This window comes from Hemicordylus capensis, chromosome 6 (assembly GCF_027244095.1).
Source record: "Hemicordylus capensis ecotype Gifberg chromosome 6, rHemCap1.1.pri, whole genome shotgun sequence".
Lineage (NCBI taxonomy): Eukaryota > Metazoa > Chordata > Lepidosauria > Squamata > Cordylidae > Hemicordylus > Hemicordylus capensis.
Window position 1 is genome coordinate 24,636,973 of NC_069662.1, and position 18,088 is coordinate 24,655,060.

Consider the following 18,088-nt stretch of genomic DNA (forward strand, 5'->3'; position numbering starts at 1 on the left):
TTAGCAGGGGGAGAGTAACTGGCCCTTTCCACCCCCAGCACAGTACCTCTAGTGACTGTTGCTGGTGTCTATCTTGTGGTTCTTTTAGACTGTGAGCCCTTTGGGGACAGGGGTACATCTTATGTATTTATTATTTCTCTGTGTAAACCGCCCTGAGCCATTTTTGGAAGAGTGGTATAGAAATCAAATAAATAAATAAATAATAAAAGATATTCATTTTTATAAACATGTGTGGACTGCTTTTCCAGCAACTCCAAGCAGTTAACAATGAATCTGACAATTAAAGAAATCATAACAATATATGCATACAGTCAAAGAAAATACATTATAGAATCGGCCAGAAAGACTAAACCACCCTAATTAATGCCTAATTATGATTAAGCTTAATCCTAATTAAAGTTAGAAGAAACTCTGATTTACGTCCTTTCTGGAACCCCAATACAAATGCATTTCTATTTAATATTTAGTTTATAGTTACAGTGACCGACTCTGTACATCTGCCATAGCTTGCTGAAGAGAAAGCAACAATGTGCAGCTAGATGAGAGAGAAATACAAGAAAATATATAGTTTTGATTGTGATATATAATTGATTGATTGATTAAGTGCCGTCAAGTCGATGTCGACTCTTAGCAACCACATAGATAGATTCTCTCCAGGATGATCTGTCTTCAGCTTGGCCTTTAAGGTCTCGCTGTGGTGCATTCATTGTTGTCATAATCGAGTCCATCCACCTTGCTGCTGGTCGTCCTCTTCTTCTCTTTCCCTTTCTTCTTCTATATAATAGCAAAGTAAAAAGAAACAACATTATCAGACATCAGTGCACAATTTCCAGCATGCATACCATTCACAAGAATCTCTCCCATGCCCCGACTCCACCCTCTGAATAAATAGATTTTTTAAGAGATAAAATAAAATGTTTATATGAAGAGCTTCACTTGAGACAGAACAATGACATACATTTTACTTTGAACCTTCCCTCTTCTCTTTATTCTTTTCTTAAAATGTTATAAATAACAAAAGAGTGTTCATAAGAAAAAAACATAAATAAATATGTAATAGGAGAAACGTTTTGTTTCCTTTGTAGTAAAATGACAATAGCAGTGAACTGGGGTTCTGGGAAGGAAAAACACACACCATTGCCCTGCATTCCATGGCATATCCAAATGCGTTTCTATTTGTATCGATTTCATTCAGTAAAAAACAACACCACTGAATGCTCATGGTTACACAAGCCCGGCCCTGCTCTGCATGTGGCCTGTGGACAGATGTGTAAGAAGACGAAAGCTGGTCTTTCAGTAGTGAGCATGAATTGTCTCCTTCGCTAAGCAGGGCTCCTCCTGATTTGCATTTGGATGGGTGACTACATGTGAGCACTGTAAGAAATTCCTCTTGGGGGGTGGGACCCTATCAGTGGCAGAGCATCTGCGTTGCATGCCGAAGCTCCCTGATTCACAGCCTGCCATCTCCAGGGAGGGCTAGGAGAGACTCCGATCTGTAACCTTGGAGGGCTGCTGCCAGTCAGTGTAGACAATACCGAGCCAGATGGCCCAATGCTATAAGGCAGTTTCCTATGTTCCTATGACATTCAGCCTGTCATCACTTCCCAGTGAAGGTGAACCTAGATATTGTCATGCCTGAGCAGACAATCCAAATGGCACCTCGTTTGTAATTAAAAATGAAATAAGTGATAATTTGCTGTACTCATAGTACCTCAGAGTATGTTGCCTGAGGCAGGGTGCTTCCCTCTGCCTCACTGCAGGACAATCTCGGCTTCCTAGTACACTGTCAGGGCCTAGAGGAGATTGTTTCAGAGGAGAAGGATAGGTGTGCCCCAGCAGAGATCTCCGGTCCTGACAGCCTCCTATATCCGACAAACCCTGAACAGCCAGAGCTTGTTGCCTTCCCTGCAACTGCCCTCTTGGAGGAGCGCTGGGCCTCTGGGGCCTGTCCCTCTCCCAGTGAGGCTGCTGTCTTTCCCCCAGAATTCCCTTCATGGCCACTGGGAAGCGATCCCAGGAGCAGAAGCGACACCAGGGCTAAATGCCAAAGTTGGAAGCAAACTGTCCCCCTGGCTGCTTGGAGCCTCCCTCCCAACTCATGAGGTGGGGGAGGCCCACTCAGGCACCTGTTTTGGAGCAGGGCCAGCCCGAGCTCCTGGAAGAGGGTGGGGCTCCTGCTTCTACGGGCCCCCTCCCTTTGCCGCCAGCCTTTGCTGATTCAACACCTCCTTCTTTGAACTTTGCCTTCCAAGACCTGGGTATGTTCATACAGAGAAAACCTGCTTGTACCATATACGACAATCTATATATAGGTAGCCTGTTGATTTTGACCCGCTTCTATGCGTAAGGCAAGCCGCAGCTCAGAGAGAGAGAAGGTGATTGTGTCTGGTGCTGCTCCCCTCTGGACAGTTTGCTTGTTGGCACGTGAAGGGAGGCACTGACAGAAAGCCATTTGTAAGCACCTTTACTCAGGATTTCCTGCAAGCCACGGCTTGCCTCTGAAGGCCTCTTCCCACTAGTCACATGCCCATTGCCTCTATACAAGCTATCCTGTTAAGTTGCTTCCTCTCTCTCTGAAGTGGAAGAGGAGAGCTGGTCTTGCGGTAGCAAGCTTGACTTGTCCGCTTAGCTAAGCAGGGTCTGCCCTGGATGCATATGAAAGCAAGACTCGAAGTGTGAGCCCAGTAAGAGATTCCCCTCAGGAGATGGAGCTGCTGCTCTGGGAAGAGCAGAAGGTTTCAAGTTCCCTCCCTGACATCTCCAAGAGAGGGCTGAGAGAGACTCCTGCCTGCAACCTGGGAGAAGCCACTGCCAGACTGTGAAGACAATACTGAGCTAGATAGACCAATGGTCTGACTCTGTATATGGCCACTTCCTATGTTCCTAAGTGCACCCATATGAAAGACAGTCAGAGCACAGAATATGTCCCCCTGTCGCTGCCGCCATAATAAGGTGTGTGTTAGGCTGACACTACACATTACATTAAATACTTGGGCTGCTCTAGCAAACAGCAGCTGATCTCTCTCTCTCTCTCTCTCTCTCTCTCTCTCTCTCTCACACACACACACACACACACACACACACTCCTTAACATCTAGGAACACTTACTTGTGTGCTGATATCAAGGGTGTGTGTGTGTATGTGTTTCCACATCACTGGCAGTCCTTGCCAGAGGGTGCAGGAACACAGATTAATGTAGTATCAGGACACAGATAAGCAACTGTAGATATCAAGGAGTGGAAAATTAAACATGCCATTTGTGGCAGCAGCTCTCAGCTCTCAGGGGAATAGCAAGGTTGGAATGGACCCTGGGACAAAAAGGGAAAATGGGTCCCTGCCCCTCTGGCCGCTTACCTTCTTCGCCTCCCTGCTTTATTGCAGAAGAATAAGGACATGGTAAAAAAACAAAACATTCTCAGTCAGCCAGTCAGAATGAGAGGAGGAGGAGGAGAGGAGGAGGAGGAGGAGGGAGGGGCACTGCCTGACTCTCCTCTCCTCTCCTGGAGAGGACTTGTCTCACTTGAAGCCAAGAAGAATCCTCAGGTCTGGAGCCAGCACTGTGTCAGTGAGTCAGGGAGGCAGTAGGGAGAGAGAGCAAAGTGTGAGCTGTCACCCAGCTGTCACCCCCTTCCTCAGAGACCCAATGACATCCTCCATTATAGCAATGCCTCTGATGAGCATAATGTATAATGAGTATAACGGTTTGGGCCCGGGATACCTGAGGGACCGCCTGCTCCTAAGGGTTGCTGCCTGCTTGACGAGGTCATCTGAGGGGGCTCTGCTCCGGGTGCCGACAATGAGGGAGGCTCGGTTGTCGTGCACGTGGGACAGGGCCTTCTCTGTTGCTGCCCCCAGACTCTGGAATACTCTCCCGGTGGCTATTCGCTCATCGGTCTCCATCACAGCTTTTAGAAAAAGTGTAAAATCTTGGCTTTTTGCCCAGGCATTTATTTGACACTCTGCTGCTGCTCTTTATAGTCTGTACTGCTTTTATGCCCTTGTTTTAAATTTTTTAATCAGATTTGTTTAATATTTTTTTCACTTAATATTTTAATTGTGTCTTTTTTACCATCTTGTGTTTAAATTTTTTGCTGTAAACTGCCTTGGGATTGCTTTAATGAAAGGCGATATATAAATTTAACAATAAAAATAAATAAATAAAATAAATAATGTAAAGTGCAGTTTTGGCTTTAGTGTTAAAAAGAGTGTTGAGGGAATAGACTAATGCTATTTTTCTTCACTGTGCCTGCCACCTCCCAAACAGGGCGGCCCTACCATGAAGCAGGGTAAAGCAGGCTGCCTCAGGTGGCAGATTAGTGTCTATTTCCAGGGGTGGCAGGGGAGCCCATCCAGTATTCCACCTCCCTTCTTCTGGCCTGAAGAAGAAGGAAGGTGTAATGGTAGCACACAGCATTTCCTCTTCCTTTCAACAGAGCAAAAGAAGGAAAGGGGAGATATTTGAAAGGAACGAATGAATGAATGAATTGGGCTGTGAATTTTGAACAGGGAAAAAAGGATAAAGCAGAGGGAAGAGAGGTGCTGTTTGGTGCGTTGCATCAGATAGTGATAGTGATAGTGAACTTCATCAGTCCACATTGTCCCTGAAATATTAATACCTTTCTTCTCTCTCTCTCCCTCCCTCTCTCCCTCCCTCTTTTCCAGGGGCAGATGAGTTCATTTCAGGTAAGAAAAGTTATCAGTGTAATACAAAGCAAACTGGGAGTGACCTAGGAGTACCCTCAGACTGCACATCTGCATATTCAAGGAGAGTGTGACCCTATCCAGGGGGGTTTCCAGAGGGAGAATATTCTGTTTCAAAATGCAAGTTCTTACTTCTCTACTCAGCGTTCAGATGACATCTTTGGCCCTTGTGCAGTTTTGCAGGCAGCATGGCCAGCAGATAGTGCTGTGAAACTGTGTGATGTCCAAGGATGTCATGTAGACAAACAGTGGAGAAATGGTAGGACCTTATGTTTTAAAATGGAGCACTTCTCCATCTGGAAAAACCCTTGAGTTGCTTGAAAATCTCCATCTAGATCAATGGAAGTTTCAGCACTTATGTTTTGTCCAGATTAAGTTTCGCTTAATCCAGACTAGAATTGCCTCCAAATACCAGTTCAGAATTTCTACCTCTTCTCTGGAGCTAGCTGATGAAAGTGCAGAGGTAGAGATGGTTGTCATCCACATTTGGTGACACTGCAGCCCCAAACTCTGGATGAATCTTCATACATGTTGAAGCTGCTGTTTGCCTTGCAATGGGAAAAGTAGAGGATTGACACAAGTAAAGTCGGACCTCATTATTCATGGCTCTGTGTATCCATGGGGTATCTAATAGACTTCCATTTCCAGTTTCGGCAGATATGAGGGTTAAAACCCACATATCCGCAGTTCCTAGAAGGCTGGAAGTTACCATGGAGGTCACTTCCACCGGCCATTTTGTGACCGTGGAGGTCACTTCCACCGGCCATTTTGTCAGGAGGAGACAGGAGGAGCCATTTTGTGACTCATCTCTTTTTTTAAAAAATGACTTTGTTCTGTAATTTTTCACAGATTTGGGTGGGATTGCATCCTTTGGGGGGCATTCCTGGGTGCATGGGGGGTATTCCTGGACAGGCAGAGGCACCATGGAGCATGCCAAAGTAAGTGTTTTCGCTACTTTTGGCTGGTTTCTTTTGCCATTTCCCCTCCAGCCTGGGACCTAACCCCCCCTTTCCCCATAGGAATAATGCCTTGTTACTCATGGTTCTGTTACTCGTGGTAGTAGGCGAGGAATTGAACCCCTGTGAGTAATGAGGTTCTCCTGTATCTGTATCCCTGCCCCCACCCCACAGTAGGGTTAATAATTGTTTCAGGGGGACAATTGCGAAAGTGGCATGGGGGAAAGGGTTCAAAACCCTTACCCCAGTGCTACAGCTCGGACCAAAACTGGAGCTTGCTGTGACTTTACTAACTAAAAAAAAAAAAAGGCTGACACCATGACTAACAAAGTTGCACTAGTGCAAGAGGATGATGTGGTTGCGCTAAAAAAACCAGAGGTTTGTGCAGTCGTGTAACCATTACTCTGTTGTAATAGATTGCACACTGTTGTGCAATTGCAAGTCTGCTTGCGGTAATGCAACACTAGCCTGGAACTTAGTGCAATTAGCTAGCACAACACACCTGGGCTAGCATAACATTCTTCCACAACCAGCCAAAGAAAACACCAGGCTCATTCACACAACTGCTAGTAGGACAGTCGAAGTGCCCAGCCTGGAGAGGCAAGCCGGGTGTGCTCCCAATTTTTGGTTGTGTGCTTGTAAACATAAAGGAAGGAGATGAGGAGAATGATTGTTTGTTTGTTTAATTTATAAACCACCCCATCCAAAGGCTCTGGGTGGTGTACAACAAATTTAAAAAGACATAAAAACACACACCATTTAAAACACAGTGCTAAAAACAATATAAAAACAATTCAAAAATGATTAAAAACCATTTAAAACTAATTAAAATACTTTAAAAACCATTTTAAAACCTTGGAAGGGCAGGCCAAACAAGTAAGTTTTTAGGGCAAGCCTAAACTGCAGATATCTGCAGGGAGTGCATTCCATAGGCCAGGAGCAGCTACAGAAAAGCCCCGGTTCCAAGTCACCACCAGACGTACCGGTGGTAACTGGAGACGGACCTCTCCAGATGACCTCAATGAGCGATGGGGATCATACCAAAGAAGGCGCTCTCTAAGGTAGCCCGAACCCAAGCCATTCAGAGCTTTAAGGTAATAACCAGCACTTTGTATTTCACCCAGAAACATATTGGCAGCCAGTGCAACTGTTTTAAGACAGGCATAATATGGTCTCTCTGGGTTACCCAAGAGACCAGTCTGGCTGCCGCATTTTGAACTAACTGAGGTTTCCGAACTACGTACAAAGGCAGCCCCACGTAGACAGCATTGCAGTAGTCGAGCCTGGAGGTTACCTGCTGATGCACCACTGTTTCGAGATCATTCTCTTCAAGGAATGGACGCAGATGTTGAATCAACTGAAGTTGATAGAAAGCGCTCCTAGCCATAGCTGCCACCTGAGATACCAGGGCAACGCCTGGATCCAAGAGCACTCCCAAGCTGCATACCTGTTCCTTCTGAGGAAGTGGAACCCCATCCAGCACAGAGAGATCTAACTCATCACTTAAATTCCAATCCGCTACAATGAGCACCTCAGTCTTGCTTGCATGTGAGGTGGCAGCTGGGTAGGATGAGCAAGCCCTACCCAGATTCTATCCCCAGCATTTTACTAAGGTAGGAGGAAAAGCCGTCTGACCCAGCTGCCACCTTGCCCACGATCATGCAAAAATCATAATGTTTGCAAGCACATGACCAAAAACCAGGAGTGCGCCCAGATCTCCCACCCAGGCTGGGTGCTTCTCCTGCCCCACTGCCATTCATGTGAATGAGCCTATTGTGAGAGCTGAGAATAGATCTGCTTCACCTGATCTCTTTTGGCTGCAACTCGTGTTACCAGACCTGGGCAAACAAAGGAGGGTCAGTGTTATTTGATGTGGAGTTTTCCTGTTGTACAACACCTCCCCACTTTATCACTTTCTCCCCAAGTCTGTGGCCAACCAGTGATATCGCCTCGAATTGTCGGTGGCCAAGATGCAGAGATTGGAGCCTGGCCGTGGCAGGTTAGCATTCGTCAGAATGGGAGGCATTTCTGTGGTGGGTCACTTGTGAGCGAAGAATGGGTGGTGTCAGCCGCTCACTGCTTCAAGTAAGTACCTGCAAGCAGGGGATGGAATTACTGTGTGCTCAGCATTTCTGTGTATAGCTTTTGCCTGGGAGCAACTTGGTACTAGGTGTGCTCTGAGGCTGTTAATCCGTTGCTCCACCCCAGAACTAGATGCATGTTCCTACCTGAATGGCTGACATACTGAGAAAAAAAATACTTTGAGTAGTCCCCCTGAAATTAAAATGACATGTTAGGCATTACCTAACTCAGTGATCTTCACAGTTTTTCACGGGGGAGGCGGGGGGCACTTTGGCAAAACAAAACAAACAAACAAACAAAACCCCACCTTCAGTGTGAGAGTCATTTCCACTGTGCTGACCTCTGCACAGCCCTGCACTTTTCTCAGTATGGGAGGGCCTTTTAAGAGAGACAGAGCCCTCTCTAAATTGCTCTATGGGGAAGTGCTGCGATGATGCAGGGGCTCAGGAGGGCTCCATTTCCCTGAATAAATAAATAAATGAGTCCCAGAGGTGCTGCGCAAAGTACAGCACTGCATGGTGGGAATTGTAGTCTCTGCATTCTGCCAAGGCGATTGTGGTGTTTTTGGTTAATCCATTCCTAGATCCAGGCCAGCTTTTGAATGAGGCTTTAATTATTTGTATTCCAGTTCTGGGCGCTTTCCAGACCAGCTGCTCAACAGCAGTAAAATGCCTCTGTCCAGGCAAGTCTCATTCGAAACGGAAACAGGGGGATCAGTCTTGCAGAAATTAACAACCCGAGAAAACAGAAACTTTTTTATGCTGGATATAAGATGTCCTTGCACTATATCACAGTGATTAAATTTGAAACAAGGCATTGGAAATGTGAATGGCACTCTGCCGTCCTTGTAGGGACTGCCATGTCACGACGCAGGAAATGTGGGAGCACACTTCCAAGATACGTCCTGACCTCGTTGCAGGGTCTAATCTGGAAAGCACCCTGGAGTGGAGGAGGGGCTAACAAACAGTCAGCAGCAAGACCACTGAAAGCAGTCTGCACTTGTCTCTCTGTACATCTATATTATTTATTCTCCAAGATGGGCCATGCGTGGGGACGTGGTAGAAAGGAGGCAATTGGCTGAGAGTTCGCAAGCAGAAGCACCTGATTGGGCAGTGGGGATTCCATAAGCAGATAGGGAGAAGGAGCCTGTGAGAGCTGAAGCACCATGGTGATTGGGCAGTGGGGATTCCATATGCAGATAGGGAGAAGGAGCCTGTGAGAGCTGAAGCACCATGGTGATTGGGCAGTGGGGATTCCCTATGCAGATAAGGAGGAGGAGCCTGTGGTGGTTAAGGTCAGTTGGAATGCAACTGTTACTGGTCGGAAGATGTTCTTGATTGTAGAGGAGAGAAATCTCTATATATAAAATATAGCAGGCACGGATCTGCAAAAAGATGGGTCATGAGGGAGGAAAGAGCCCCTTCAGGAGAAGGAGGATGCCATTGTGTGAATTAGATGAGGAAACAAGATGAACAAAATCTGTTAACTCAGGGAGGGAGGGAGAGAGAGAAAAAACATGAAGGGAGGGGGAAGAAAGAGTGGGGAAGAGCAAGTGGAGAAGAGAGAAAGAGAAAAAGAAGGGACGGGAAGAGAGACAGAAAGAAGGGCAAAGGATGGGCCTGAGCCTGTCAGCAGCCTGAGAGGAATGAGCGGCCATGGCAGCACTAGCAGCAAGGAAGGGCCCAGTCAACCACTGCTGCCATTTGGGGCTACCGAGGCCATTGTCAGAGGGAGGCAGGCAGGCAAGGGATAGGCCCGGGCCTGTCAGCGGCCTGAGGGGAATGAGTGGCCATGGTGGTAGCAGCAGCGAGGAACGGCCCAGTCAACCACTGCTGCTGCTCCTGGAGGGAGGAGCAGGAGAGGGGTTCAGGTGAGGGTGGGGAGGTCTCTGGGGATAGGGGGCTGCAGCTTGGGGGGTAGAGCAATCGAGTGAGCTGCGGGGGGGGGACAGTGAGTGAGCTGCAGGGGGGGAGTGAGTAAGCAAGCTGTGGGGTGGAGAGCGAGCGAGCTGCGGGGGGGAGAGCAAGCGAGCGAGCTGCGGGGGGAGCGAGCGAGTGAGAGCACTGTGGGGGGATGCCACAGGCTCAGTGCACAACTGCACAGATGCTCTGTGTGGGGTCAGCTAGTAATATCTATTTCGTTAAAGTATTAATATTCTTGATTCCACTCCACTGCCTTGTCCTTGCATACCATAATTATTTCCCTTGGATTCTACGCACAGTATTCAACTTCGCTCGAAGCTTTACATAGGCCCAATAGTAATTAGTCAAGAAGCCACATTTAGGATTCATGGGAGTCCCCCAGACCTTATAGTGAAGAGCACTGGCCTAACTTGTTCTTTTAATTTCAATAGGGCTGCTTTGAGTAATTTCCCTCAGTGTGTCAGCCAATTGGGGTGTGCATTGAACCGGCTGGCCCGATTCGGTTCGAGTGCAAACTGCACCCAAACCTGACTGGGCCAGTTTGGTCCAGCACCCCCTGAACCTCACCCCCCCTGGTTTGGTTTGGTCCACGGGAGTTTCACAATTTTTTAAAATTATTATTTTTTACCTGTAGCCCCTTCGAGGGGCTTCCTAAAGGCCATGGGGGGGATGTCTGCAAAGGTCTCCCCTCCCACTGCTGGCCTCATATCTCATCCCTGCAGCCCATCCTGGTATGATTTTCGGCCCATTTGGGCCTGTAAAGATTGGCACGGTGGCCATTTTGGAGGCTGCTGCGCATGTTCAAATGGTCTCTGGACTTCCGGCTAACGACGCTGAGGGAAGGATGCTGATTCTCTCTGCTCCGCTTCTTATCTTAATCACTATTTGTTTTAGTTTGTTTTTTCTATTTTATTGTCAGCGTTGAAGCTGATAAGGTGGCTGAAGTCTCAATTAAACATGAGAAGAAAGCAAAACAAACGAGCTACAAAGTTGAATAAGCAATTAGAAGTGAGACCTTCAGCTCGGGAATCCCTGGGAGAAGAGGATTTTACCTCTCAAGTAAACCAAACATACCAAGTGGAGAAGGATATACTTTGTGAGCAACCAGGACAGCTGCAGCAACCTCAGAATGAAAGTAAGCTGAATTGCAGAGGTACTGAAGATATTTTCGAGGATACTCACGCCTTTGATAAATTAGATGCTGGAATGAGAAGCAGCACGGTGGGGAGTTGTTCAGAGTCAAAGTGTGAAGGCTACAAATCTTTCATTCCGGTTAGTAATTTAAGTGAAGTGGATGAGCCTTCTTTGATACTTTTGAATGACTCAGCTGATTTATTTCCCTCTACTCCCAGGAAAGCGTCCTTACCCGATCCCTGTGAGGATTTTTCCTCTAAATTTGGCTTTATTAGTGCTGGAAACTTTGAAATATCTTTTCCAACGCCTTTCTAGAGTTTCAGAACAAATGGACCAGCTGGCTTTGGAATTGAAGAAACTATCTAAGTCTGTTTTAAATGATAAATGTAGGGCCCCTATAGCAACAAGTTTGAAGGAGAACCACCAGCCTGTTGATGCTAGTGTGCAGACAGAATTCCAGCCTCCACACACAAACCAAATACCACCATATGCTGGCTTCAGTATTCATGGAGGGGTCTCCTCTTCGGTTCATTCTGGACATCTTAATTATGGAGGGAATGGGAGAACATCTCGGTTAATATACCAACCCAAACAACTCATTCTGGATATTTGTTTGAATTCAACCAATTGCCAGAGGTGGTATTCAGAAACCCTGATTTGTAGGTCTCTTGCTCAACTTTTGGCCTTCCCTGTACAAGCCATTGATTTGACGTCGTTTTCAGAACTCAGTCCTTCTAAAGCTCATACGCTTAAACTTCTGCTTACACTTGATCATGCCTTGATCCTGCAATCTCTGATAAGAATGAGGAATCGTTTAGCTGTGTGGGAAATTTCTCCAACGAGGGTCTTTGAGGAGGTTGTGGACATGGATGTGATCCGGATGAATTCTCCTAACAAGGCTGTGACCCCTATCTTGCCAGAGTGGATTCATACGCGGAAAGAGAATCCCCAGAAGGGAGTTCAATGGAGATACCCCTCTTCTGTGGCACAGAAACCTCCTCAGGACCCTTGGTCCAGAGACCCCATTTTGGATGGCTATGTTTCACCTAGCCCGATTCCCCCGTCTTCTGATGAACACAAAGACCTATTTTTTACAACAATTTCAGAAGTTGGAACACTGTCAGAAGATTTTAATTTTTTGCAGATTTTGGTGGATGAGGAGTCTCCCGAACCAGTGGATCCAAGCGGTCCATACTTGAATGATCCTCTGATGAATCCGGGGTCCCAGAACTTTTGTTCCCCTTCTATTCCTTCTAATTCCAGCTCATTGGGATCCCGGGCTGAGGATAGCATTTTTGAAATAAATAATCGATCTCTTCTTAAGGATGGACTTTGGGCTAATATCAGGAAGCTAATCTCTCTTGAGAATATTCTAGCAGAAAATCGCAAGCACAGAAAGAAGGTGCCTGAGGAGGCTAATGGGAGACCTGTATTGTTGGAGACGACCTCTGCTGCTCCCACTAATCAATTGAATAACTTGCCTACTTTAGATCTCCACCATCTTAGGCAGATTAAAATCTCCAATTTCATTTTTCCCTCCACAAATATAAGTGGAGCCCTAGAAAAGTTGGCGGAACCTTCTGTGCAGAAGTGACATCGTCTGCTAGGTTCTCCTAGGCAGGGATTTTATAAGTCGAGCGGTGATTCTGCCTTATTTGCTGGTGGAGAGTTCAATCTTGTACCAATGTATCCCCCGTTGGCTACACCTAGGCCAGGAAGCGGCTCTAGATTTCCACCCATAGAGACTCCACCTGACTTACATCCCCGTGCTGAACTGGAGGAACACAATGCAAACTGTAGGCAATCTGATTGGAAAATTCTTAGCTGGAATATAGCTGGGTGGCTTGGGAAAAGGTCTGATGTGGAGTTTATCACCTTCTTGCAACAACGGGACATTTTTCTAAAGAGGATTTGGAAACAATGGGACTTGGTCCAAAGAGGATTTGGTTATTAGTGGCTTTACTGTTCATGTATTAAAAGCCCATTCAGATAATAACAAGGGAAGGTCCAAGGCGGGTTTGGCATGTTGTGTTTCGCTAGCCCTCAATGTCGAATCCATTCGTTTGCCTGATCTTCCTCCGTATGCTATGACTATTCTCCTTAAAGGTCTAAGTGGGGATATTTTGTTGTTTAATGTATATATCCCTCCAGTTTGTCCAATAATATTCGGCAACAATTAGATCTATATATATTAGAAGCAACTCTAAAGTACCCGCATGCTGCAGTCGTCCTCATGGGTGATTTCAATTCTAGATGCGGTGCAGATGACAGTGCTCTAATGGCTTCTCATTTATGGAACTGGGGGGATTGCATTGAGGGATTTTCTGCTCCAATCCAGCAATCAAAAGAGCAAGTTATCAATAGGTCTGGAGTTCAACTGATCCACTTGGCTAGAATGTTTGAGCTGGTATTATTAAATGGTACTATTTTGCTGGATATTCCAGGCGAATATACATTTATTTCTTCGCGGGGGAGTAGTGTAGTCAACTACGCTTTGGTTTCTCACTTCCTGCTCCCCCAGGTTACATCTTTTGAGGTGGGCGAGCAAATCTTTAGTGACCATCTCCCGATGCTCACTTGTCTTGAATTACCTCGGGTGAGGGGGGATACCCCTTTCCCTTGTCTGTATGAGCAAAGATCAGCTAAGTTGGGCTGTAAAATCAAGTGGTCAAAGAAAGTTGAAAATGAGCTGAATACCTTATATGATTCCCCTGAGGGAAGTAATTTGTATAACTTAATTGTACTAGATCAACCGGGTCCACAAGCAATTATTGCATATGAGGACCTAAAAGGTATGTTGACTCAAAAGATTTCGCCCTCTAGCTACCCACACCCTTCTTGTGTGCATAATGGGAAACGACCTAATAACTGGTATGACCCGCATTGCAGGAGGCTGCGTGATCAGTTGAAAGGCATATATAGAGATTATAGATCGAGTTCAGATCACAATCTTCCACCAACATATTTTTTGATAAAGAAGGCCTACAAAAGGAGCCTTAGATCTGCCAAGACTCAGGCATTAAAAAATACATGGGGTAAGTTAATATTGGCTACAAACCAAAAAGACAGTCATGCTTTTTGGAAAATTGTTTTGGTGACAAATCATTCCAATATGTTGTGCAGGATTCCAGCTAAAACATGGGAATCCCACTTTTATGCTCTTTATAATGATGCTCAACCCACGCAGCTTTCTGCGTCACCTCCATTTGAGGTGTTACCTTTATGGCCTTCGGTTGGATCAGATGAAATAGTAGATTTGCTTAGCCGTCTCAAAACTGGTAAAGCCCCAGGTCCTGACGCTATTCTTCCTGAGGTTTTGCTAGCCAATGTGGAATGGTGGGCCCCCGTTTTAGCTAATCTGTTTACTTCAATAAACAGTACCGGTATCTTCCCTGCTAAGTGGAGAATAGCAATAGTGGTTCCGATCTTTAAACCGGGTTCTCACCTTGACCCATTTAACTACAGACCCATTAGCCTGCTTTTGGTAGTGGGCAAAGTATATGCCCTCTACCTGTTATCCAAACTTGAAACATGGATTTCTGACCAGCAGATCCTAGGGATCGAACAGGCAGGCTTCAGAGCTGGTCGTTCCACACTTGACCACTGCATGATTTTGAACCATCTTGCATGTAAATATTCTAGTGCTCCCAAGGGTAGACTTTTTGCAGCTTTCATGGATTTAAAAGCTGCTTTTGACCTTATTTCTAGGGAATTATTATGGTCTAAGCTTGGGAAGTCCTCGATGGACAAAAGACTGTTGTTTTTGATTATGCAGCTACATGTCGATTCCTCTATCCGAGTCAGATATGCTCCTAATAGGGCATTGACTGATCCAATTTCCGTCACTCGCGGGGTCAGGCAGGGTTGTGTTCTGGCCCCTACCTTGTTTAATCTTTTTATAAATGATTTAGCGCAGTGCCTAGAAAAGATAGATTCACACGCCCCCAAATTGGCTGACATTCGTGTGCCAGTGTTGCTGTACACGGATGATGCGGTGCTATTGTCCCAGACTCGACTCGGTCTGCTTAGATTGCTGACAGCTTTTGCCCAATACTGCAACGATAACAATTTATCTATTAACTATGAGAAATCTAAGGTCCTGGTCTTTACTAAAGCTAGGAAACTTTACAAGTGGGCGATAAATAAGGAAAATATCGAACAGGTTTACAAATTTAAATATCTTGGTATACATTTCCAACATAATCTAAACTGGAAATCCCAAAGATTGTATTCTATCTCTATTGCCCATAAAACCCTTAACACTTTTTTGCGATTTTACTATTCTAAAGGAGGCCAGTATGTGCCTATGGCCCTCCAAGTTTTCCGAGCAAAGATTGTAGCCCAATTACTCTATGGTGTCCCACTTTGGATCCAGGGAGTAACACCAGAGATGGAAATGGTTCAGTCACTATTTCTTAGGGCAATCTTTGGGGTACCCAGGTGTGTTTCCTACTCTGCATTATGTTTGGAATCTGGACTTTTTACTAATCTCTCTAAAGCATAGGAACTTACTTTTACCAGATGGATCAAACTCTGCTTGGATATTCAGGAACCCTCCTATTTTTTGTATCTGTCAAGGTCTGGCCCAAGGCCAGCGAAGTACACGGCTCGGCTGCTTGCTGTGGGTGAATTACAATTGTTGAAACTCAGCAATGAGTGGGAGTCAGAGGCTCCAATTTATGGAGCCAGTCGAAAGCTCCCAGGTGTCAGGATTTACGGCTTGTCAGCCTTCGATAACAGGCGCTTGCTCCTCCGCACCGCCTCCAGTTGTGACCTGCGTTTGAAACACCTACGTTGCTGTGGCATCAGTGGAGCTCCAATGCCTAAATCATCCCCCGATTGGTCGCTGACATTTTCTGCTGGTTCAGGCTGTTGAGTCTGTTCTGAACCGTCAGCTAATTCCACTGCAGTCGGGCTCTGCCCTTCAGACATTCCAGACTCGGCTGAAACGCCGACAGCTTCCCTTTCTTCCTCGCTGTCAGAGCTAGGGGACATGACAGTATCTATGGAGAGACTCCTTTCCCAGTCCTTGGCTGTCATGTGTTAACAACAAAATAATGCAAATGGGTTTATTTCCCTCTGAAATCCTACTCATGGGAAATGAGAAGGCGAAGGTTACACTCATACAACGCCTTCATGACATTGAGCACCAGAATCTAGTTTCTAGGGGAAATAGGATCTGTTCCCCCTTATTTTTTGGCATCATGACAATTAAAACAACAGAATAAAATTATTCCCCTTTGGGGAAAAGCGGTGCTAAATATTTAGCTCTCCTACACTTCCCAAAGTTTAGGATAGCTTTCACTAGGGCTCGCATGAATGTTTTGCCTTCAGCCCTTCTGGAAAAAAGATTTAACAAGGGATCGTCAGATTATGGCCTATGCCCCTGTGGTGCAGGCCTCCCTGAAACAGTTCTGCACGTGCTGCTTTATTGTTCCCTGTACTCTGACATCAGGAAAGAGCTCATATTCCCCCTATTAGAGCATCTCCCAGGAAGAGTTGACCCCTTTTATCTGAATTTCTGTCTTGAGGATCGAGATGATAAGATTACTAAGGTGGTGGCTAAATTCTTCTATGTTGCTATTAGATTAAGATCCTGGTTAAGATCCAAATTTTAGGAGCCACTGTTTACTACTATGTACTATACTATTGTTGGTATATTTTTTTAATCTTTCTTATTTTGTATGTTTTCTGTATGGCCTATGGCCGCAATAAATTGAAATGATTGATTGAATTGATTGATTGATTGATTGAATTGAAATGGTCTCTGCGAGGCCTGGCAAGGCCTAGGGCTTCGCAGGGACTATTATTTATTTATTTATTTATTTATTTATTTATTTATTTATTTATTTATTTGATTTATATACCGCCCTTCCAAAAATGGCTCAGGGCGGTTTACACAGAGAAATACTAAATAAATAAGATAAGATGGCTCCCTGTCCCCAAAGGGCTCACAATCTAAAAAGAAACATAAGACAGACACCAGCAACAGTCACTGGAGGTACTGTGCTGGGGGTGGATAGGGCCAATTACTCTCTCCCTACTAGATAAAGAGAATCACTGTGTTAAAAGGTGCATCTTTGCCAAGTTAGCAGGGGTTATTTGAGCATGTGCAGTGGCCATTTTGTTTTCAGTGGCCATTTTTAATTTTTTTTAAATTTTAAAAATGGCCACTGTGCATGCTCAAATGGTCCCTGCGAGGCCCTAGGCCTTGCCAGGCCTCTCAGAAGCCATTTGAGCATGTGCAGGATGGGCTGTGGGAGTGAGATAGGAGGCCGGCAGGGGGAGAGGGAACCTTTGCAGACCCCTCCCACAGCCTTAGGAAGCCCCCTGAAGTGGCTACAGGTAAAGAAAATTTTTTCAATTAAAAAAAAAAATCACTAACTGGGGCGGGGGGTTCGGTTCAATCCAGCTAGACTGGAGTGTGTGTGTTCAGTTCTAACCTGAACCCCCAAACCTGCGAACCGAATCCGGAACGCCCTGAACCACTTCGCACATCCTACAGCCAATGTGTTTTTGCTTTGTTTCCCAGAAAGAACTCTCAGAAGGATCTCACGGTGATTCTGGGGGAATACCAGATTGATGACCCGAGCCCTCATGCCCGGACCTTCCGTGTCTCTCATGTGATCTGCAACGTTGCATTCGAAGGAGTCGGAAACCGTGGGGACATTGCCCTTTTGCACCTCCAAGGACCCCTGCAGTATACTCCGTATATCCTTCCTGTGTGCATGCCAGATTATTCTGCTGATTTCCCTGAGGGGATGCGTTGCTGGATAACTGGATGGGGAGCCATCAATTATGGGGGTGAGAACCTGGGAAGGTGGCATACATTATGGATGCATCAAGTTATCCATTTATTAGTGGGTAAATGATAGTGCTCAGATGTCCGCTCATGGCCGCAGGGCTTCACCCAGCAGCCTGTGTGTGATGGTAGGATGCACATGTCCCACCGCCATGCACAGGCTGCTTGGTGAAGCCCTGTGACTACGCACAGATTCTGAGTGGCGCAATGCTGCACCTGGAAAAGCAGCAGTGCAGTGGAGGAGCAGGTAAGGACCTGCTTTACTCATGCTTAAAGGTACCATTCACTGCTCTGCCAAAACGATTCGGAGGGCTGTGCCGAATCAATTTGTGCACATCCCTTAAAATTGTTTCTTAAAAACACCAAGGGAGGGAGCATGGCAAAACTCTTCTGGGAGAGAAATGCACTGGATTTAAAATTTGAACTTGAATGCTGACATACTGCGCAATGTTTCATCTGCCTTGAAACAAAATGTGTGTGCAGTTGTGCAA

At 45.8% G+C, this 18,088-nt stretch overlaps 1 protein-coding gene across 1 annotated transcript in view; it reads left to right on the forward strand.

Moving 5' to 3' along the window:
- Positions 1-18,088, forward strand: part of LOC128330951 (transmembrane protease serine 9-like) — a 42,980-nt gene that overhangs the window by 254 nt on the left and 24,638 nt on the right. The window contains exons 2-5 of the mRNA XM_053264318.1: positions 4,663-4,683; positions 7,583-7,656; positions 9,395-9,609; positions 17,328-17,599. Coding sequence (XP_053120293.1) covers positions 4,663-4,683; positions 7,583-7,656; positions 9,395-9,609; positions 17,328-17,599 — 582 coding nt within the window. The remainder of the gene's footprint in view (positions 1-4,662; positions 4,684-7,582; positions 7,657-9,394; positions 9,610-17,327; positions 17,600-18,088) is intronic.